A 25258-nucleotide genomic window follows, 5' to 3' on the forward strand; every position below is an offset into this window, starting at 1 on the left:
TGCTAATCGACAACACATTTAATTTCAAATATCGCACAGATTATAGGAACAAAGCAATATTTTATACTTTATTTTTGGCACTTGGACATAATTTCCAACAAAAAAGAAAACTTCAAATTACAGCCGATCGAAATCAAAGTAAGATCCGATATTCACTTCGTACAATTGGAACACATCCATGACTTTTACGAAGTTTGGTCAAAAGGTCGCAACATGATGTCGTGTACTTCAACATGCGGAGGCGCTCCGAGGATGTAGACGACAGTGTCGGCAATGTCACTGGACTGAAGGGCTTTCATGGAACTGAAGATGTCGGAAGCTTTGCGTGTAGGATCGTTCTTCAGGAAGTGGTCGAAGAACTCGGTTTCCACCATTCCGGGACTGATGCTCTGAAAGAAAAGCATAGCATTGTAATTTGCATTTGCAGTAATGGTGAGCATGCCGAGTCGTTCTTTGCTGTTATTTTTTGGAGAACGGAAAATTATCTTGGAACACTTTTCTTTATTTCTTTTTGGGTGTAGGGAGTATACTGAAACATTCCCCCTTTCATCGTAGTGAGAGTAATAAGATATTTTTCTTCCTTCTGTTTATGAAAAGTGGAAACTGGCAATACTTCTTTCTTAATTTTTTGCTTAATATCCTCAATTTGTTCTTTAGAATGACATTTTAGAATAAATATAAATTGCACATAATTAATTATAAAAAAATTCCGATTTTTGTAAAAGTAACAATACAAATAGCTAATCGTCATAACTGAAAATGTTTAGCAGAATTACAGAAATCATTAAATTCTGCTTCAGATTAATGTTAAACATGCACTGGCCTCTTGTTTGGATAGCAAGATTCTCTTTTATTTATTTATTTATTATAGATTTCCTTCAAAAGATACTTTGAGGTACAAATAACTGCCTCAAATCTGTTAGCTACGAATGTTAACTTTTTTAACCGCTTAACTGTTTTGTCCGAGTACCATACGTGCATCTATTTATCGAATTTTGAAAGTTGTAAGCAAAAAAACAAACCATTCATAACGATTATAATTCAATATTAAAATGACTTCGAATACACGGATAAGTCAAGTATTCAATGGATTTCCATTTGAATCAAAATTAAAAAAAAATATTCCCATAATAGAAGGTGTTATCTTATTAGATAGTAAAGAAAATAAAACAGTTAAGTGGTTAATGCTAAGGTTTTTAATATTAGTTTTGTTACGAATCTGGAGACATTCATGAAGTATTTAAAATCGCATTTAATTTTAAAACTTTAACGAGGTGCATTCTATTACATAAACTTATAATGCTTTGTAATTTATGGAACTAAATGTGCACACGTTTGAGCAAAGATTCAATTAATAATTACTAGGGATGTGCCGATTTCCGATTTATTGAAAGAAAAAAAATCATATTTTTGAAAAATCGATTTTTTGATGCCAGTTTTCGAAAAATATCGGTCTATCGAAATCATGATCATGAATTCACGATAAATGGCGATACAATAAATCGACATTCACCATTAATTTACGTCTTTGATTTCGTTTTGATTCCTGATTAGTGTTTATTTTTGTTGCTTTTCACTCTTATTGACCATCATACAGAATTTTTGTTAATATTTCTATAAATACTGCCATATTCTAATATATAAAAATACTTGTTTTAAACGCAATGTTATGAATTGTAACATGCAGACATTGCTTTGGCATTGACACACTTTATTAAAGGGGTTTTAACAAAATTATTTTTTATTTTTATACAAAAGAAAATAAAATATTTTTATTATAACTAAATTGAAACTTCCTTTTATTTGGAGTCGTTCTGATCAGTCAATATGTTAAGAGATGCTATTTATAACTTATAAAAACTATAAATAAATAATGATATCACGATACATAGAGAAATATCGATATGTATTGGACAATATATCGCGATGATGAAGTTCCGTCATCGCCCAGCCCTAATCCTTGCATTTGGGTGATATCTAGCTAATATAACCTAAAACTTTTATAAATATCCACCCATTAAAGTGAAATTCAGAAAATAGTCCACAAATACAGTTAAAAATGAGGGGAAAAAACCCTGTTTGATTGTGGTATGAAAATGTTGCAATTAAAAATAACATACGAATTCAAAAATTTTATCAAAAATAAATCCATATAATTTAATATTTCGTAAAATCTACTGTTTAAAATACTTATGGTAAAATAGTTGAATCTATATTTTATTCAATATACAGTACCCGTCCATTTTTGGAATCCATATTTTGGAGTATTAAATTAAGGTTCAAACAAAATTTTAAAAATAATCATCATAAAACCATATGATTTGACGTTTAATTTCTATCAGCGGGCGAAAAAAAATATGAACATAATCTGTTTTACTAAAATGAATGATAATAACGAAAATAACTTACAGCTATTCTAATATGACTGTTGAGGGATTTCAGCTCTCTCCTGAGGCCTTCAGTGAGGGCCCTCACCATGAACTTGGTTCCACAGTAAAAGTGGGCCCCCGGCATATTAGCTGGTAAACGATGGCCTCCCATGCTGAAAGGGAATTGAATCATTAGACCCGCGGAATAAGAGATGGAATATACAAGTTAAACTTAAGACTGAGGTATACAGACAGATTAATCGAAGGATTTGAAGGTTTCTTAACCTGCTAATGTGAATGATCTGTCCGTCGTCCACACCTTTTTCTCGCATCAGTTTGACAGCTTCTTGGGTGCAAATACACAAAGCCATCACGTTCACCTGCGAAAAGAAAGACGGTGAATTTAGAAATATTGTAAGCAACTGTTTGAAGTTGAAGTTGATTTATAGAGACGTATCCCAGAGACTTACTATTTTTTGAACAAATTTCAACATTTTAATTACCTTTTCCCAATCTTTTCTTTCTTTCTTTTTTTTGAATGATCTACTTTTAAAATTTATATATTTTCTATTTTATAGTTTTTAATTAACTTTAAAATCGTTTTTTTCTCACATATATTAGGTCCAGGTGGCGCCATGTACCTGGAATCAAATTTTAATTCAACGAATCAATTAACTGATAATTGTGTCTTGAACATATTAAAACAGCGAACTGTCATCGAAAATAAACGAATCGCAGCAGGAGCGACTGAAAAAGCTATTACAAAATTTCAATATTACAAACAGGATAGAAGTTATATGTAAATATAAGAGTATAAAAAAACCAGCAGTTGATTACATACAATACGAATCGGATTGGATTGGATTTGGGATTTTAATGGCGCAAGAGTTAGTTTTGACTATGTGCACCAGATGTATGGTTTAAATATATATAAAAAATATTATGTATGTAAAAATTTATCATGCAATCAGATTAATATAGAAAAGAGAAACATATTTTGAAGGACCAAAAAAATATTTTTTTAGACAAGGCAATTCATTGAGAACTATGGGTCTTTATGCGTCATTTGACTTACTTATGCACCAGCTGAGCTATTTACTGAGTTACTTATGCACCAACCGAGCTATTTACTGGGTTACTTATGCACCAGCCGAGCTATTTACTGAGTTACTTATGCACCAGCTGAGTTATTTACTGAGTTACTTATACACCAGCCGAGCTATTTACTGAGTTACTTATGCACCAGCTGAGTTATTTACTGAGTTCCTTATGCATCAGCTGAGTTATTTAATGAGTTACTTATGCACCAGCCGAGCTATTTACTGAGTTACTTATGCACCAGCCGAGCTATTTACTGGGTTACTTATGCACCAGCCGAGCTATTTACTGAGTTACTTATGCACCAGCTGAGTTATTTACTGAGTTCCTTATGCATCAGATGAGTTATTTACTGAGTTCCTTATGCACCAGCCGATCTATTTACTGGGTTACTTATGCACCAGCCGAGCTATTTACTGAGTTACTTATGCACCAGCCGAGCTATTTACTGGGTTACTTATGCAACAGCCGAACTATTTACTGAGTTACTTATGACCAGCCGAGCTATTTACTGAGTTACTTATGCACCAGCCGAGCTATTTACTGGGTCACTTATGCACCAGCCGAGCTATTTACTGAGTTACTTATGCACCAGCCGAGTTATTTACTGAGTTCCTTATGCATCAGCCGAGCTATTTAATGAGTTACTTATGCACCAGCCGAGCTATTTACTGAGTTACTTATGCACCAGCCGAGCTATTTACTGGGTTACTTATGCACCAGCCGAGCTATTTACTGAGTTACTTACGCACCAGCCGAGTTATTTAATGAGTTCCTTATGCATCAGCTGAGTTATTTACTGAGTTCCTTATGCACCAGCCGATCTATTTACTGGGTTACTTATGCACCAGCCGAGCTATTTACTGAGTTACTTATGCACCAGCCGAGCTATTTACTGGGTTACTTATGCACCAGCCGAGCTATTTACTGAGTTACTTATGCACCAGCCGAGTTATTTACTGAGTTCTTTATGCATCAGCCGAGTTCTTTACTGAGTTACTTATGCACCAGCTGAGTTATTTACTGAGTTCCTTATGCATCAGCTGAGTTATTTACTGAGTTACTTATGCACCAGCCAAGCTATTTACTGAGTTACTTATGCACCAGCCGAGCTATTTACTGGGTTACTTATGCACCAGCCGAGCTATTTACTGAGTTACTTATGCACCAGCTGAGTTATTTACTGAGTTCCTTATGCATCAGCTGAGTTATTTACTGAGTTCCTTATGCACCAGCCGATCTATTTACTGGGTTACTTATGCACCAGCCGAGCTATTTACTGAGTTACTTATGCACCAGCCGAGCTATTTACTGAGTTACTTATGCACCAGCCGAGCTATTTACTGAGTTACTTATGCACCAGCCGAGCTATTTACTGAGTTACTTATGCACCAGCCGAGCTATTTACTGGGTCACTTATGCACCAGCCGAGCTATTAACTGAGTTACTTATGCACCAGCCTAGTTATTTACTGAGTTCCTTATGAATCAGCTGAGTTATTTACTGAGTTACTTATGCACCAGCCGAGCTAGTTACTGAGTTACTTATGCACCAGCCTAGTTATTTACTGAGTTCCTTATGCATGAGCTGAGTTATTTACTGAGTTACTTATGCACCAGCCGAGCTAGTTACTGAGTTACTTATGCACCAGCTGAGTTATTTACTGAGTTCATTATGCATCAGCTGAGTTATTTACTGAGTTACTTATGCACCAGCTGAGTTATTTACTGAGTTCCTTATCCATCAGTTGAGTTATTTACTGAGTTACTTATGCACCAGCCGAGCTATTTAATGAGTTACTTATGCACCAGCCGAGCTATTTACTGAGTTACTTATGCACCAGCGGAGCTATTTACTGGGTTACTTATGCACCAGCCGAGCTATTTACTGAGTTACTTATGCACCAGCCGAGCTATTTACTGAGTTACTTATGCACCAGCTGAGTTATTTACTGAGTTCCTTATGCATCAGCTGAGTTATTTACTGAGTTCCTTATGCACCAGCCGATCTATTTATGGGTTACTTATGCACCAGCCGAGCTATTTACTGAGTTCCTTATGCATCAGCTGAGTTATTTACTGAGTTCCTTATGCACCAGCCGATCTATTTACTGGGTTACTAATGCACCAGCCGAGCTATTTACTGAGTTACTTATGCACCAGCCGAGCTATTTACTGGGTTACTTATGCACCAGCCGCTATTTACTGAGTTACCTATGCACTAGCTGAGTTATTTACTGATTTCCTTATGCATCAGCTGAGTTATTTACTGAGTTACTTATGCACCAGCCGAGCTATTTACTGAGTTACTTATGCACCAGCCGAGCTATTTACTGAGTTACTTATGCACCAGCCGAGCTATTTACTGAGTTACTTATGCACCAGTTGAGATATTTACTGAGTTCCTTATGCGTCAGCTGAGTTATTTACTGAGTTACTTATGCATCAGCTGAGTTATTTACTGAGTTACTTATGCATCAGCTGAGTTATTTACTGAGTTAATTATGCATCATCTGAGTTAGTTAAGATCAAAATCACTCACATCCAGCATGTTCCTCCAGTCCGCAGTGGTGCCGCTGAGAAGAGGGGCGTTGTGGCTCAATCCGGCATTGTTGATGCAAACATCCAGGCGGCCGTAAGTCTTGCGGATTTCATCAAACAGAGACAGGATTTCTGACTCCTGGTTGAGGTCGCACCTGAAAAGAGCAGATTTAATGTATTCTATTTCTAACTAGCCGATTTTTCGTGACCAGCCGGTTCGCCAATCTTAATGTTCGTTAAAATTTTCATAATTAAATATTTTATGGAATTCCTACTTTAATAGCTTCTTCATCAAAATATTTTAAAACTTCAAATTTTGATAGGCATATAATTCACTCATAATATTATAAACGCCTTCAGTCATAACGTAATATATATCTATCTCATTTTCTGTTGGCTCCCATAGAATTTATACTTTAAATTAAAGTGGAAAGGATTAATCTGCAATTAATATAATAATATTTTTTACTGAAACAAAGTATTTTTTTTTTGTAATATGATTATTGAAAACATCAGAACACAATGCGCATGCGTGAATTTACAACGCTAGTTACGGTAACGCAAATGCGTGAGTTTTTCTAAGCCAGTTGGGGTAACGCTATGCAGATTAGAAATTTTTATTTCCTTTATTCTGTTTTATTTTAATTCAAAAGTATTGCAGAATAAATCTGAAAGATCGATTAATTAACAATGTTTAATTTTAAATGCATCAAACATTACGAAAATAAACAGAATCCTTTGAAATAATCAGCCGAAAAATCTTAAGCCCAGCCTCATTACTATCGGGAAAAAAAAACTGAACTCTTACTCATTTGGTGGTAGGGAAAATGAATAATTTTTTGTCGAGAAAGTTAGCTTTTAATTAATAATTAAAATTCTAATTAAAAATTCAAAAAAAGGGACCCCAGGTGCACATTCCCGACCTCTAAGGTATACATGTACCAAATTTGGTAGCTGTAGGTCAAATGGTCTTTTCTGTGGAGCGCCAACACACACACACACACACACACATTGAACTTTATATATAAGTATAGATGTTTTTTTAAAGCAAGCGAAGAGGGGAAAAAACTATTCTAAAAAATTGGGTAAAGCAGGTGTTCTTATTAAATAAGTAATTTTTAAAAAAAATGAAACGAAAAAGGGGAAAAGTTATTATATAAAATTGTGTAAAGCAGATGTTCTGTCTTAGAAACTTCTTTTCCCTTTCCAGCTGTGTTGCCATAGAAACCGGCGCACAGCTGTTTACACGTTTATGTTTATCTATTCAGATTTTATAACATCTAATCAGAGTAACGGTGAATATCAGTGTGTCCGTGTTCGTCAATAAATGTTAATTTTTTAAATAACATGATTAACGAAAACAGAGTCACTGAGCATTTAAACCTTATGGGAACTAAAAAATATCTTTCTTAATTTATGTAATATCTCAAGAATTTGTCGACCAGCCGGTGCGCCAATCTTAATGTTCGTTAAAATTTTTATATTTAAATATTTTATGCAATTCCTACTTTAATAGCTTCTTCATCAAAATATTTTAAAACTTCAAATTTTGATAGTCATATAATTCACTCATAATATTATAAAGGCCTTCAGTCCTAACGTAATATGTATCTCTCTAATTTTCTGTTAGCACCGTTTAATTTATGCTTTAAATTAAAGTGGAAAGAACTAATCTGCAAATAATATAATATTTTTTACTGAAACAAAGAATTTTTTTATAATATGATTACTGATAACAGAGTCACTTAGCGTTTAAACTTTATGGGCACTAAAGAATATCTTTTTCAATTTACGTATTATCTCAAGAATTTGTCAACAAAATTTTCTTAGATTCATCATGAGCAGATCGATTCATTAACAATGTTTACTTTTAAATGCATCAAACACTAAGAAAATGAAAAGAATCGTTTAAAATAGACGGTTTAAAACAGGTTTTAAAAAACTACTTAAAAAACGATGCACTTAAAACTATAAGCATGTACAAAAAATATATAACTAACATAAATACATTTTAATTACAAAAGCATGCAACAAACCTAAAAAAAATTTAAATCCAGCCGTTGATAATAATTCGTCAACACAATGCGGAATTCAGAACACAAAGCGCATGCGTGAATTTTCAACGCCAGTTACGTAACGCAAATACGTGATTTTTTTTCTACGCCAATTGGGGTAACGCTATGCGGATTAGAAATTTTAAATTTCCTTTATTTTGTTTTATTTTAATTCAAAAGTACTTCAGAATGAATCTGAAGGATCGATTAATTAACAATGTTTAATTTTAAATGCATCAAACATTAAGAAAATAAACAGAATCGTTTGAAATAATCCGCCGAAAAATACTAACCCTAGCCTCATTACTGTTGGGAGAAAAAAGAAACGGAAGCCTTACTCATTTGGCGGTGGCGAAAATGGAAGATTTTTTTGGCGGGAAAGTTAGTTTTTAATTAATAATTAAAATTTCAAAAAAAGGGACCCCAGGTGCACATTCCCGACCTCTAAGGTATACATGTACCAAATTTGATAGCTGTATGTCAAATGACCTGGCCTGTAGAGCGCCAACACACACACACACACACACACACACACACACACACACACATTGAGCTTTATTATAAGTATAGATGATAGGAATGCTATTTTTTGGTTCCTTTTTGTCCGCGCAATCAATCAAACTTGATTCTTTATTGCCAGTCCAATTCGTAATATTAACAAAACATAGTGAATCGTTCTCTCGATAAAATATAAATATCTTACTGCCGTTTTGTTTTTGTTGCGGTGGTTGAAATGAGCAATTAAGAAATTCGAAGTCATTAGATTACAAGTTAGCTATTACTGGAATATTCTGGAAGCTTAAAGAGTGTCTGGTGAATCCAATGAATATTATAATGCAGCTTGATTTTAAAATTATATTCTAATATTTATGATATATTTCCAGATTCTTTAAAAAATACTTACAATTCGTAAGAGTGGGCTGTAAAGTACATAAAAAGTCGCTGAAACAATAAACATAAGTTGCCCATTACATGAGTGGAATAATAATAATAATAATAAAAAAAAAAGATTCGAAAGCATCAAAAGATATTCTCAGATGTTTTGTGGTGCTAGATTAAATAATTAAAAGAAACCAAATGATAAATTAGTAGCTCTATCTGAAGATTTTAATTAAAAGTAGAAAACCAAACGATAAATTACTAGCATCATTTGAAAGTGACGTCACTTTATAGAAACGCCGAACACCTACCAAAAGGCTCATTTTAATAATGAATGTGCCATCCCGTATTTTCAAACTATCCGGAAAAAAAGATTTCTTTTCCTTGCAACTGAAGGGTGACATGTTGTCTGTATTAATTCATAATAAACCATTCATGCAAAGATATAACGGCACATGAGAGTAAACTTATAAAAGGGCGATTTGCAAGTTACAAATTAGCTATAAGAGAGAAGTAATGACTTAATACCTCTATTATCATAAACAAGGCGATTAAAAAAAAGAACGATCTCGCATGAAATACAGCGTGTTAAGTAAGCTTCTAAAATGGCTTGTCGAGCCGTAAACGCAGGCAGAAGAGGAAACATGGACTTGGGCGTGATAGAATTATCTAAAGCATAAAGGTAAGACAGATGATATTACTCCCATTTTTTACCCTTTATATGGAGAACACCCGAAGCGTCTAATGGAAAACTCTTTAAAATCTTCGTCCACTCTTAATTATTAGAATTCCTATAAAATCTGTTGAAGATTTCATTGCCAAAAACGTAACCGGTGCTGCTGCCTGTGTGCGCCAGACACCTGCTGTGTTTGAGTAAGTTCGTCCATTTATTCCTCAAATCTTAGCATATATCAAGATCAAAGAGAAAATAATCATTAATCCAAAATGTGTCATTCGATAACAATAATACAACTTCTGATACCCGAGATGATTTTACATTTAAAAAAATAAATTACTCTACATGCCAAACAAAAAACCCCGATACATTTAGCATCTGATTTCTCATGTTGTTTCTTAGTCAAATAAGAAGATTATCACAATTACAGCTATTACACAACTAAAGAATGAGTGAGGTTTTTTTTTTTTTTTTTATCAGAGATATTGCAATTGTACAAATGAAAAATTACTTACGACAGCCCAACAGAGTCATAAAACTTACGACAGCCAAAAAGAATTTACATTTACATTTATCATTATGAAACTTGATAATTGTCACCAACTGTGTATATAAAAGTTATTCAAAGATAATGCACATTTTTTGTTTATACTTTAAGCATTTACTTCATTTGCTCATGCGTGTATTGAACTATCGGATTTTTCAAATTTTAAAAAAATTATAAATAGAAATAATAATTCGATACAAAAATTGTATTACCTAGAGCACATACATACACATGTCAAGTATTGTGCAAGTTTTCAATTGCATCAAAAAGAACATATACTGCCAAAGCAGTATATGTTCTTTTTGATAATTATACCAGCCTTTCTGTCATTTTTTCCCCTTTCCGAGCGACTTTTTCAAGGAATATTTTTTTTATAACTATACCAGCCTTTCTGTCATTTTTTTTTCTTTCTAAACGACTTTTTCAACGAATATTTTTTTAATAATTTTATCAGCCTTTCCGTCATTTTTTTTTCTTTCCAAACGACTTTTTCAACGAATATTTTTTTAAATAATTATACCAGTCTTTCCGTCATCTTTCCTCCACTTTCCGAACGACTTTTTTTTCTATTCAACATCTTTCTCACTGCAGAGAACATTCTAAGATGCAGCCAGCAAAACTGCACCTTTATCTCTTTACAAACCATGCTCCTCCTTTCCGACGCAGGGAGGGGCGGGAATCCTGGCCATGCTTCTTATTTAACTTCTGCAGCATTCTGACCTTGATAGAAGGAGTATCCCCACTGAGCGGCGCTTCAAGATTATAGATATCGAAGGGAAGGGGGAGGGCAGCGATCTCACGTAGGTGTGTCACTTGCAGGGGTCACGGATTTCTTCGTAGAAACGAAAATCTATTTACTCCATGTGGGTAGGAATTCTGTTACTTTCCTAAAGAATCTTAAATTCAACAGATGTAGAGACGTTTTCTAACGAAGAAGAATTTAACAACTTAGCAGGGCCGTTCGAAACGAGTAGGAGACGGTGAAAAAGAAAATAGAAAGAGATGGGAAGAGAAAATAAAGAAAAGAAAAGCCCTTTAGGGTGAGTGTGAAGACATCGAGTTGCTCTTTTTCTTTTTTTTCCCCTTGTACCTTTCAAACTTTTTCAGCGTTGCTCTTGCGGTTGGGATAGGAGGAGACTGAATCACAATATTTTCAAGCCAGTTGGTAAGCCTTTCATTCTAAACCATCATTTTACGGGAAATGTTTTGTCATCAACGTTTTCTCTTTCACTAAGAACCCCTATGGCGTATAATCAATGAAAATTTCGAGAGGTAATTCTAATATTTATTTCCAGAACGTAATAGGTGTTTGACACAAGATGTTTTAGATTTATCAACAAGTAGCAGATTCTTAACGTATTAAACTGCCAAGCCTACTTTGAAGAAATCTAATAAACATGAGTCAGTGTTAGTTAATTATTCATTCTTACATTCAACTTCAAAAGTTTTCTTTAAGAAGTCAAGAATGTTTCAAACACACTTTACTTGCAAAATGAAACTTTTATTTCGATATATTCAAATGTAAAATTTTTGGACTCGGAACACAGCTGTGATCTAAACCAACGATGAGTTGATAATAAAAAGTTGCAGCAAACTTTATAATTATATAAAGGTATTTTCCTTCTTTTTTTTTTAATGTTTTAAAAGAATCTAGAGAATTAAGTCACCTCTTTATGAAGTGGTTACTTTTTTTGGGGGGGGGCAAAATAATCAAGGCTTCCTTGAAACTTCGATCTTAAAGTCCAAAAACTGAATATTGTAGTATCAAGCTTCACTAGCAATAGAAATATTCGCTTTAAGCATTAAAAAAAATTCTAACTTTCACAGAACGAATTCATACATTTTTTTGAACTTTTATAAAAAAGCATATTAATCCCAAAGAAATGGACGAATTTATTCTTTTTCATCAATTATATGTAATAAATTCGAATAGAATTATGAGCCAAGAAATGGTATGGACAGAAAAAAGAAACAATTTTTCTCTTAGTAGTCGATTCCATTCTTATTAAATCATTATGGGCAAAGCCGGCGTTCTCTAAAAAGGGGTCCGGGTGCAAAAAACCATTTGGGGCCCTAAATAAAAATTCAAGCTTAAGTACCAGTCAATAAACAAGAAATGAAATGAACCATTTGACTGACTGGAACTAAGCAAAAAGATTGCTAAACCATCCGTTTCAGCAAATGGCATTATAGTAGACTGTAATTTTGATTTAAAATTTTATTCCACTTTTTTATAATAATATTAGTTCAATGCGAAAATAAATGAAAACACCATAAAAGTAATTTTGCAATAAATTACAATAAAAACCAATAATATTTTTTCGGGATACGCAGTTATTCAAATCTGCTTTGAGGAAACGTGAGTCATTATTTAAACAAATGATTAATAAATTAATTAATCAAATTGTTTTTTAAAAGAAAATGTTTAGAGGGGTAATTTTTTTTCAAGATTACCTTAAAAGGAAAGAAAATCAGAAAGAGAAGAAGCAGAAAGCAAAAGGACAGAAAGAAGAGTCTCACCTAATAAAAGCTAGAGTTTTTGCGAAGACATGGTTGACTAAGTCTTACATAATAATACAAAATGTTTCATGCTGGTCAATTATTAGATTTTAAGGGTCTCCTCTCCCCTTATTTCGCTAATAGAGTTGGTATTTGAAGAATGCCCACATTTATTTTTCGCATTAAGGAGGGAGGGGATATAGAAGATTTCCTTCTACCTGATTTTAATCTGTATTTTCTTCCATTTCGAAGGTCAATTTTGCAAACCTGTAACTGCTTCGCTCAAACCTTTGAATGAGGATTCCTAGCTTTCAAGCTGTGTTTAGTTTAGTTTAGTTATATTAACGTCCATTTTTTTAAAGCAACAAAAGGGCTATTTTGGGAAGGACATCGTAATTTTGAAACGCGGTCAGATGACGAGGCCGACACCTGAGCTAGCACTCCCCTCTCCAAACTTCCACACCACGCCAGAGTTGTTACATTTCTATTTCTGTAACGTTGGTGTCTTCTCTCAAGAAGAGGATGAAATATCAATTTGATTAAGTTAGGTCACGTCAACACAGTCGTATTGTTTTACAACCTGTTACTTCTTCTCGACCATTTCGAACTTTTTCATTTTTTCGAGGCATAGTTTAGTTTAGTTATATTAACATCCTGTTTTAAAGAAAGACTAAGGCTATTTTGGGAGGGGACCTCGTAATTCTGAACACCTTGAGGGCGACACCTGAGTTAGCATCCCCCCTCCCCAAACTTCGACACCACACCAGCGCGAGGACGTTTGGCCCCGACAGATTTAACGTACACCAAGCCGCTTATACGACGTTTCTTCGGTGGAATCGGGTTCTCGAAACTAAAACCCTCCGGTTCTGATATTGAGATCTTACTAACAGTCCACTGCCGCCCCTTTCAAGCTATCATAAATAGGCGAAAGTCAATAGAAAATCTGTCAATTTATAAATAGCACGGGCTTATACATGACATTTAATATTAAGAAATACAAGCTTATAAATGGAATTTTATTAATATTAGAAGAATTTTACAAAAGATAATTTTGAAAAAAAAAAGAATCGAATTCATCTTTTCAAAATATTTAAATTTGAACTATTAACTTAAAAGCACTGATACGAATTTATTCAAAAATTAGACAAATCTAGAAAATGATTAACCGAGAAAAAAAATTATAGCGAGACTACCTATTATACGAGATACTACTAATTATACGAGACTAGAATATTTTGGGCCTTCTTATGCGATTGTAGCATTGTACTGTAAGAAATAATATATAACAGATTACTCACCGGATTTAATAAGTGAAACAGCATCATGTGTTAATGTAAATATGAATTTCTATTTGTCTATTATTTAGTATTTATATACTGTGGTTTAATTGTATACTTTAATTACAGATCATGTCTATGAAGTTCTTGCGCCATTTAAAAGAGCTGCAACTAGACTCTGCTAATTTTTATGTTTTATTTTGCATCTTGACTCATTTTTTTTTCAACTCAAATATTAAATTTATTTACAAGAAATAAATTGCTATAAAGCTATTTAAATCAATAGTTTATCTATTGTGCTGCATTTTTTATTTATTAATTTCTAAAAAATATACAATATAAAAATATAATCACCAGACTTCATCATTCCGAATAAAATCTTTTTATTAATATCAAATGAAGCATGCCTAAAGTAATAGCAGCCTAAATATAGAAATCTGTTTTTAGTGAAAAGTTGTTACGAAATAAGATGGGCGGCACTCCAAAGAAAGCATTCATCTCGCTGTAAAATCATGATCTCAAAGAGACCTTGAACTTGGGTCATGGCCTCTGAATTGTAATCAGCATGAGGTGTGAACGAATTCATTGAGATCGGGAAGAGAGACGAATCTAAACGATTGAGTTACAATAAGAATCGAGTGTCAGTCCCGAATTTAATGAAAGCAATGCACAGTTGGGATGTCATGCTCTTCCCCACACTGCGTTTAATTACAATTTATTTATTTTAAAACGTATCAATGGCATTTTTTTCTATATATTTCCAAATGGAAAAAAATATTATAATCGTCAAAAGTTCCCAACAGAGATTTTGACGAATTTCCATGTTTTAGATCTCCTTGAGTAGGAAAAACACGTTATTGGAAAATATCTGTCTGTCACAAAGATGACTATAAAACACTTCGAGCTGGATTGATGACATTTCGCATATGATCATCACACCAAATTTGTGGATTTCTTTCGAACTTCGAGCAAAATCTAGAAGAAGCCTATCAATCCTGATGATCGAATATAAGTTAACAAGATAACTGCAACACAAAGAGAGCTAGATGGATAACATTCGGTACACAGATTTACAATAAGTTGAGAAGACATCTATCCAGTTTTGAGTGAAATCCAACAAGGGATAGACCGTCTGTCGGTCAGTATTTTCAGACGCGTGTAAACACGATAACTCAAAAATGCCACAACTTCAATGTATCAAATTTTGTATGTAATTCTGTGACTGTGTCAATTTTGGTTTCAATCGATTGGGAGAACTGCTTCTAAAAAATTAGACTTTCAAATTCCGTATTAATCGTATACCGAATAAACCATATATCAGGATTAATCCGGGCCGCGGTGGCCTGGTGGTTAGGTCTCGGCTACGGAACCGGAGGCTTTCAGGTTCGAGACCCGATTCAACAGAGGAACAGTGGTGTAAGCCGATCTGGTGCACGTTAAAATAGTGCACCAGTTTTATAATGTTGCACATAGTTTTAAAAATGTTACTAGTTCAACCAGGCCAAGATTCTATTGGCATTAGGAAAGAAGTTTGAATTATGTTGAGAGGGAAAGAGTATCAGTTTCTGTGGTGCATGATCAGACAACATGGCACTCAGCTGGTCTTCGACGAAATTCATTAAACTGGCGACATCATTTTTCATCATAAATCTTAAGTATCAAGTAGTCAATACGATTCTTAACCGCTAACTGTTTATCATTCATAAACAGAACCTAAGCACTTCAAATTTGATTCATCTTACTCTAAGCCGTTATTACATTCACCACCGCTAAACACATTATTATTGCACGAATATAAAAGTGTTTTATTTAACACTGTCAGAAACATTTTGAAGAATGTCTCGTTGTAAACAGTGATGACGGAACACTTGTTCATATTGAAATCATTCGATCAAGCTCATGTTGGATTCGATAGAAGAAATTACAAAAGTAATGAGAGCTCCAAAAACTTACCAGTGGTTTGAAATGAAACCAAGACGAAACCTTCTATTAATAATAAGTCACAAAGCAAAGCGATAACAAATTTTAAAAATTTACTTTGTTTAAAAAATTATCACTTACATGATGTGAGTAAATTAAATGCATTAGATTAGTTAGAACACGACAGGAATATACAAGATGAAGTCCTGTCACTCGTATACGTGCATTGACGTAGGACGCTTTCGATAATAATAAAACATGAATAGAAATTGAAACAGTTTAATTTTTGCAAACAAAAGTGGAAAGAGCCTGAGGAAAACGAATAAAAGCAGCAACATATTGTTCAAATCACGTCCGGGTCACCAATGTGCAAGCTTGAGGTTCGAACTCGCAACGTTAAGGTTCATAGCCGAGTAACAAAGCCACTAAATAAAAGTGTACACTCTTCTCCGGAAGTTGTTATCTGGCTTATGATGTTACCACCACAATATCTTATAAGAGACACGTTAATGTACTCGCTCGAATTCAAGTCTTAAAAGTCCAGTTGTTATTTTTTGCGCTAAATCACTAGCTACTGAAGATTATTTTCAAATACATCCCTATTATCTCTGTTCCTAGTGTCTCATCTTTGAGAAGACCTACATAATCATTAAGAATGTAATTTTAACAGAACTGGGAAAGTGTAAGTCCACTTGGAAAGATATGGAAAATAGAACGTCCATCCAAAGTCGCATTAGTTAACACTCGATGAAATTCTTTCATAGATATTTAATGGATAATTCTAGTTTTCTTCAAATCTTCGCAACATATGTAATAGTTTTAATTTAAAGCTAGACTATTTATTTCAGGAAGAAAATACAATACTCCATTCATCCGCAATACAGAGGGCATATCGTAACGCACTAGAACGTTTCTTTCAGTTAAGCAAACCAATGGGGATAGTCTCCCGAAACTTTCTCGCATACTCTCATAAAGGTGAATTTATGTTCTGGAAGTCCCCCCCCCCCAAAAAAAAAAAAAACTGACGGAAACCAAAATTTGACACAGAATTAACTGCATTTCCAGCCACAAAATCCCATACCAAATTTGATAAATATAAGTCTTTGTGTTTTATCGCGTTTACATGTTGCTGGAGGTGCAGACTAGAAATTTGGTTCACAATTTTATTGGTATCTGCAATCTGAAGATTAAATAAATATATGTAGTGTATTCTATCGACCTAGGTCTCATTGCTTTGGAATTTGGAGTTTGTGGTGAAAGCTTATTAGCCAGTTAACAGCTACGCTACCCGAGCAATTGCTTTTGTATTGTGGTCCTGTTACTGGGCTGCGAACCACAAGGTCCCAGGTTCTATTCTCGCTCATAACATAAGCTTTCACCACAAGTTATATTCGAAAACCGAACAGACAGACTATTTCTGATTTGCTCAAAATTTGATAGAAATTTAGTGTAAAGACCATTTGGCAAATTTCATCAGTCTAGCTCGGAGCATTTTTGAGTTATTTTTGCCACAGACAAGTATATTTCATAAATATGTTTTCCGAAATGTGGAAGGTCTAAACGCGGTGATTTGTCAAAATCTCGTGTTCAAATTTTTTGTTGATTACAATACTTTTTCATAGTTTATATACAAGAAAGTTAAAAAAAAATTAAAAAAAAAAATTGCGCACTTTAAAGAATTTCGGTGAGGGAAGCCATTCGACTAAGGAAAATTTCGGTAAAATTTCTTTCACGAAAATGTATGTGCTCTGAAAGCATTCCCACGGTCTTCTTATTTTCCGTGTTTTGCTTCGCTGTAATGAGCGCACTGTGGTTTTTGTTCATTGGTAGATTCTAAACACATTTTTTGATTCCACTAAAAGGATCATTTTGTTAATTTGTTAATTTTGTTAATTTACTTTAAAAAACCGTTTTTTTAAAACTGGTTTTGAAAAACCGTCAAACACGAATTATGCTGAACAAAGCTACTTAATAATAAGACTTACGTATATGGCATCAATTATTGTAGAAAAATCAACTTTGGATCCTTTATATTCCAAATCAAACTATAAGCATTTTTTTATTTTTGAATCGGGCAAGTTTTTGAGCAGAATAACCACAAGAAAGAGGAAGAAAACTAAATAACTAAAATTAGTTAAATTTGCACATATCCTAAAAAGTTTTTAAAGGTATTAATTTAATTAATTTTGACCTTCAACTGTCTTCTAGCAAGTACATCAGGCAAAAATATACTTTACTCAAGTTTTTTTCATGTTAGGAACAAAATGTGGGAAAATAATATTTTTAGAATAAGATTTTCTGAAGTATTTCGAATTCTAGAAATGTATTTTTGAAGGAACATACAGTATAAATATAAAGGAAAATGTGTGTTTTGTGTTGGCGATCTACTGGACGTTTGACCTAGATTTTGGAACAAATAAATCTTGATGAAAGGAAATGTATACCTCCGAATGACTTAAAAAAATTTAATTGTAATTTTAATTAATAAAAAATTAAGGGAGAATAACTTCCGAAAAGGATTTTTACACTGTTTAAAAAAAGAAATTATCTTTTTAATTCCTTCCTCATCCAATGATGTGTCTGACATACGCTTCGAATGACTGAATTTTCTTTTTTAAATCTGTAATAAAGTGAAAATATTAAGTAATTTAAAATGAAAAAATGTCACTTAGAAACACTGCAATATCTCAAATGCCCTTATATTCTTATAGGAATTAAAATAACAATAAATACCCTAAATAGAAAGCATCATCTAATTAGGAAGTTAAGTAAATTCGTATGTCAAGGGATAATGATATAAATTCAGCTGTAGCATAATGTTTTCTAAAATGTGAAAAAAATTTTAATTTTATTTTCGTTTTGATTTTAACGATATATTTCATTGTTGCTATGGAATTCAAACCTTAAAATAATGTATTGAGAAATCTTCTATCTATGAAAGTTAAGGAATGAATTTTCTGTTTATTATCTTGTCAATTTAGACGAGGACTAAGAAAGAGAAGTTACATTACCGCAAAAAACAATGGACAATTACAGGATAAATGTCACAGACAATTACATTTTTAATGTCTTTATGATGTCATGGAACTTGACTCCATAAAGACATTAAAGATGCCATGGGATTTGACTCCATTCGAAAGCTTCCCTTAACACAACGAATAGAACATATGTAAAATGATTTGACTTTAAAGTCTGCCATAATTTGGAACTTAAAAATACTTTAATGAAGGAATCATAACACGAAGTTATAACTAAGAGATTTCAGTGAAATTAAATGTAACCAATTGGTCACCTAAAGTGACTCGTTAGTAACGAGTGTACGATAAGATCTAGACTGTGTTAAATGCATCCCAGATTGCAGCGGTATGACTGTATATGAGAGGTTCCGAAATAAAATTTAACGTAAAATTTAGTTTAGTGTAGTTTATTTGTATTAATGTTCCGTTTTGCTGATACATACGGTCTAATTTAATATTGACCTTGAAATTCTGAACTGTAGTTAAAAGATAAGGGCTACATCTCAGTTGGCACCTCCCCGCGCCATACCAGCGCTAGATCGTTGACCCTCGATACATTTAACATGCACTAGGCCAATATACATAACGGATTTTTTTTAAAAAAGAAAATTAAGTATTTAACTGCGAAAAAAGAATTTTCAAAAATTAATAAAATCGAATATTCCGTTTATAAAAAGTTTATTAAATTTTAAATTTCGTGTAAAAATGTCAAAGGAATGAACTAATCTCAAAGTAAAATCAGAATAAACTGTGGAAAAGAATCGAAAAATCTCGCATGTATATAAACGCTAACGTCCGTGGAATATAAATCGTCTTATTACTTACTGCCAAATGGCAACAGTCAAATATAAAAATAATCACTTTACTAACGTTTCAGATTCCTTCACTGAACGTTTTTACAGTTCCGTTTAGTTAAATACTTCATTAATTAATGAAGCAGCAAAATATTATTATAAATACTCGGGATGAGGTTCACCAAAAACTATTCACTCAAAGGATACGAGATGCAAAAGAAATAATAAAATAGGCGTCAAAGCTTAATCGAAAGCAAAAATAGGGTTAACCGTTGCCAGATGGGAAATCGCCGTGACTCGTGGAAATTGATATCCATCAATATTATTATCTCACAAAAAATGGTTTTTAAATTATCTTAAAAATAAAAAAAATTACCTTTCTTAATGATATCAATTTCAGTTTTGCACAGTATTTTCTTTACCTTTAATAATTTTTTAATGTAATACACAGTTTGTAACAATTTTCAGTGTTATGAAATTTAAACTCACCCATCAAAGCATTCAATCGCGTTCTTTTATCAATGTGGAAATTAAGATTAAAAAAGAAATGTTTTCTTTGGTTTAATATCGAAAATTGATTCAAAAAAAAAAAAAAGATTTTCACTACTTCGGTTTTTTTTTTTTTTTTTTTATTATTATATACAATTTTTAAGTAGTATGTGTTAAGATTTGTTTTGATTTATTCATTTAAATTCATATTTTTCGTTTTCCAGTGGTTTCGTATTTCAGTTTTCAAATAATTAGGTGTTAATATTTAACTGTTAGAATGAACAAAAACCGTTTAAGTTATTGATATTTAACAATTTAAAAGTAAATAATCTGGATGAACAAGGCTGATCGCCAAAGGCAGCTGGTTTTACTGGAACATTTTAAATTCTAATATTCTAAGATTCATTTAAAAGAATGTATACAATTATATTTATTATTTATTAGTTTTAAAATTGAGAAGCTTCTCAGCAGGATCCCCAACCGTACTTTTAAGAACTAGATTATATGATTACGAGTTGATTTGAGAAAATCATTCAATTACAAGTGCCTAGGGGGCGGGGTGTATAAAATTACTTACTTACTTATAAGCAATCAACTTTCCTGGAGAATTTTTCACACCATCCTCTTCCGCAATTGTCTTTATTTTATCCACACTCCTCGCGCATCCGACGACCACCATGCCATGCTGCACAAGGGCTCTACACACACCGGCACCGATGCCGACAGAAGCCCCTGTCACAAGAGCCACTCGACCGTTCCAACGCTCCATTCCGGATGCTTCAATTCAAATTGATGCAGACAGACAACGAGTTTTAACTGAAGAGCGTTTCGTTGAAATTACTTCAGCTGAGATAATAAATGAGATATCAGAAAAAATAAAGTCAACTGCCGATTTCGTGACGGAGTAGGAAAACAGAAAGTTCTCGTGATTTATCTTTAGACTAGAAGGTTACTCAGTCAGTTATTGTTCAGTGTAGCCTTAACCTTGACTCTGTTGCTACATTTGGCGACTTATCACCCAGTAGTTGAAAAACTTCTGTTAGTTAACAATTGTTCGTTTTAGAACAAAAGTAGAACGTTAAGAATTTGCGAATCAAAAATTTGACAAAAATACAAAATTTATTTAAATGCTTTTAAATCACATTTTTTTTAAATGACAGTTTAATCTTTCTGTTATTCGATTTTTTGTTTGTCTTTTTTTCAGATGAAGATTTCGCTGCCATGATTTTTAAAACATTTTAACAATATTTAAATAAAGATAAATATTTTTAATGAAATATTCGAGCATTTGCAAATATGTTTTAAAGAACTTTAGATATCTTTATATGATGAATGTTGTTTTTTTATGATAAAAAATTGAATTCAATTTTAAATTATGACCTTTTTTAAATTTTAATCCTTTTTTTTAGTTTAATTTTTCGCTATATGTATCTCGCATTTATATCTTTTATTTTAAAGAAATGCTCGTATATTAATTTTAAATTTAAAAAAAAGATTTTTTTTTTATTTACAATATGGAAATTAACGAAATGTGATCCAATTTGAAAATAATTGTAAGAAACATTTATTAAAAATAATAGAAATTGTTAGCAAAAGTATTACAAATTCAATCAGCACTTTTATCATAAGCTACTTCCATAATCAAATTATGTTATTAAAATGCTTATCCGTCCATTAAAATCACTTGCATGTGCAAACATTAAAATTTATATACTATTTGCATACTCGAATTGCTGTTCAACAATTTGTTTTTGATAATAATAACTCATCGAAGAAAAAGCATTTTTAACTAGAATTTGATTCATTTTCTTTCATTTACATTCCATTTCGAAGCTTGAAATTGTATAATCGGAGAAATACGTCATAATTTTCACAAATGTAATTTTCCGATTCAGTTTTCGATTCCGAATTTTATAACGTCAAAGTTAGAAAGTTTGAATCTACTATTACAACAATTCTTTTTAATTAAGCAGATTAAAACCCATTTGCCCAGTGCGCCCCAATAAAAATTTGGAAAAAAAAAAAAAAAACCCTCATAGAAAGACTACCCTACTGTTGACTGATGTTAGTCAATGATGATAAATTTTTTTACATAACAATGAAGAAACGAATTAGAATTAGATTGAATAATCAATAGCAATGCCAGGTATTTCGGGTTAGGGAGTATACAAATAGATTGTATTCTTTTATTACAGGTTATTATAAGCCTTTCCTGAGCAGGCATTACTCTGCAAATCGGTTAATGTTTCTGCCCATTCAATCGCATTCAAAGTTTTGGTTCAAAATAGTCCAAGGAAAACAACAAAACTACCTCTTCCAAGCTTGCATCAACATATTCACATAATACATGAAAAGGTTTCAAATATTCCTAGAAATATATTTTTTTTATTTCATGTAATATAAATATTAACTTCAAAATTTTGATGAAATCTTTATCACCTACCATATAACAGTCTTCCGATCGTAAATGTATGTTTTTCTTTTGTTGATAACGATAAAATAAATGTTATCTTAAAAGATAACCAGTTTTCTGTCACTTTCTATGCAGTGGATTGTGTGTAAAATGATGAGGACTTTGAATGGATGACGAAAAGCGCTTTTAACCAGTTAACTGTTTGTGACGAGTCTACACGTCAAGGAAAAAGTATGACATTTTGGATTATGACGAGTTTATTCTTCAGAAGTGATAAGTAGTGACAATTTGCAGCTTGAATGACAATTTTAGAAAAAACTCAAACATATTCGTACATTTCGAGGTGTTTAAAATATTTTGAGGCCAAGTCGAAAATGAAAGGAACAAATAAAAGATTATTATGCGTTGTACCATGCTTTGCTCGATACCATTCTCTAACAGCAAATTAAAATAATGTTTCATGTTTCTTTTCTTCCATATGCAAAAAAATGTATGTTAGTTTAAGTAAATAAATATATGTGAGTATTAAAGTAAAAAAAAAAAAAATAAAAGTCATTTCGTTACAACATAATTTCATATTGCACATACTCTGTATCGCTAAATTTTTCGTCATTGCTAAATTTTTGCGATACACGCTTCATTTTTGCAATTTACATACGTTTTTTCCGAAGAGGCCGAAAGAGTTAACTGATTAGCTTTCGTATATACCACTTTATAAATCACACCACCAGTAAAGTATAAATCATAAAATTTGTTTAATGTTTGAAGTATATGATAGAGAATGATACGCGAATATTTGATTCATAAATCATCAAAAGGATGAAACGTATTTTCAAATGAATGTTCAAAATGTTTGTTTTAGCAACGAATGATTTCTTTCAAAGGTAAAACTGACATATTAATTGATGATGTCGTGTCCGCGTTACCACGGAAAGGGGGCGCAGTAGCTTCTGAGAGTAAAGACCCCTGAGCACCCGAGGGCAGATGTCTGACTTCTAGTTCATACGAAGATGAAACTCACTCATTCGCTTGCACAACTCTTTTTTACAGGAGGGCATATTCACATACCTCACAGATAGAACACAGATGAAGAACAACCATGCCCGAACCGGGATTCGAACCCGGGACGCCCAGATCACGGGGAAGATGCGCTACCCCTATACAAGGCCGCCAGCATATTAATTGATAATATTATGAAAACCGAACTCTACTGGAAATCGGATGAACCCTTTGCACTCGGATGTCTCGTCTCGGGCACCAAGCAAGACGATGCATCATTTTGACGTTTTATTTATTTATTTAAAAAAAATTTGATTGATAAATACACCCACAGAGTGGTAAGAAGATGTAGATCATTTTTCCAGGAGATTCAACTTCAAACAATTATATATATTTACTTTTTGGAGCAATAAACAAGTCTTTGTATTAGGTGAATAATGATGCATCGAATTACTTTTCCGAGTGCAAAGAGTTAATCTCAGTATGTCTGCTTTTCTTAGAAATGTTAAGAATATCATCATTTATCTTGAAGATATCGCTTACATCGAGTAAGATCTGTGAAACGAATCATTCTATTCTAGAAAAGTCATGCTGTCAGTAAGTCCTCGACGCCAGTACGCGGATAAATAATAAAATAAATGATAATAATAAAATCGGTTAAACTGTTTAAATGGCTACAAATTATTTTTTAAATTTATTAACGACTCCGGTCTAATGTTCACGAATTAATCCATTGTTGTAATGATTAGTTTTTATAATGTTTCAAAAACAGACTGTCTAATATTTACTCTTTCAACATAGGAATTTACTTAACTTCCTAATTAGATGACACTTTGTATTTGGAACATTCCTATAAGGTTGTAAGGGTATTTGTGATTATGATACACTTTTAAGTGATTTTTGCATTTTAAATTACTTAATACTTTCCTTTAATCACAGATATAAAATTAAAAGTTCAGCAATTCGAAGCGCAAGTCAGACTCGTCACTTATGCGAATAGGCTAAACTTGAATTCCTCGTTTTATTTATTTTTCAGTATCGAACAAGTATTTCTTATCAGTTATTACATATACTTTGCTGCTACACTAAAAAAACTATTTTTATAATAACTATCAATTATGTAATCTTAATTGTCAGTACTTCCAAAATTATAAAAATCATAAAATATACATTAATAAATGAATTCGCCAAAGTGTGAAAGACCTCAAGAAATCTGTTGATAAGTCTTACCATAGAAATGTCCTATTTTGATCGGGTTTCTGTTGGGTCAAAAATAGAAGAGTTGTTTTAAACGACTACCTTTAAATTTTATGTAAAGTTTTAAACTGAATAATAAGAATGCTTATTTTGAAATCAACAGTCCATTTTAAAGCTACTCGATGAACAATTTTGGACAATATAAGGCACCACGGTGTGGTAATCTCAATTCACCCATTTCCCAGTTAGAAACCCATTTCCATCCACAAACATACTACAATTCGGAATTTTATATTTTTAATTTATAAAAAATAAAATTAAAATATGTGTTTTTGAGAAATGATGTTAAAGTTGATGATGATTTTATTTTTTTATTCATCTTGGGAAAGTAAACATCGTTAGATTACACAACTAAGCTTTAGCTCTGAAATAAGAGCTGAAAATTTTACTTTTACATGCAAACTATGTCAATGAATGTATGCGGCTTAGA

The 25258-nt window shown here is 32.5% G+C and overlaps 2 protein-coding genes across 2 annotated transcripts in view; one reads left to right on the forward strand and one right to left on the reverse strand.

Annotated features, from left to right (window-relative positions):
• Window positions 1-21072, reverse strand: LOC129976120 (dehydrogenase/reductase SDR family member 11-like). The gene is made up of 5 exons (XM_056089520.1): window positions 20741-21072; window positions 6009-6162; window positions 2655-2749; window positions 2410-2542; window positions 1-389 (listed from the first exon to the last, which is right to left on the reverse strand). The coding sequence occupies exons 1-5, from the start codon at window positions 20926-20928 to the stop codon at window positions 186-188; spliced, it is 774 nt and encodes a 257-aa protein (XP_055945495.1). The 5' UTR covers window positions 20929-21072; the 3' UTR covers window positions 1-185.
• The window catches only part of LOC129976128 (dehydrogenase/reductase SDR family member 11-like), a 26283-nt gene continuing 11835 nt past the window's right edge, over window positions 10811-25258 (forward strand). The window contains exon 1 of the mRNA XM_056089550.1: window positions 10811-11203. The gene's annotated coding sequence lies outside the window, so the exon portion shown is untranslated. The remainder of the gene's footprint in view (window positions 11204-25258) is intronic.

Source organism: Argiope bruennichi, chromosome 1 (genome assembly GCF_947563725.1).
Source record: "Argiope bruennichi chromosome 1, qqArgBrue1.1, whole genome shotgun sequence".
Classification (NCBI taxonomy): domain Eukaryota; kingdom Metazoa; phylum Arthropoda; class Arachnida; order Araneae; family Araneidae; genus Argiope; species Argiope bruennichi.

Coding starts and splice junctions, on each gene's coding strand:
- LOC129976120 (XM_056089520.1), bottom strand. CDS start 20,928: ATGGAGCGTTGGAACGGTCGAGTGGCTCTTGTGACAGGGGCTTCTGTC. Junction 6,163..20,740: donor GGAAAGTTGATTGCTTATAA/GTAAGTAAGTAA, acceptor TGCTCTTTTCAG/GTGCGACCTCAACCAGGAGT. Junction 390..2,409: donor ACAGTCATATTAGAATAGCT/GTAAGTTATTTT, acceptor CTTTTCTTTCAG/AGCATCAGTCCCGGAATGGT.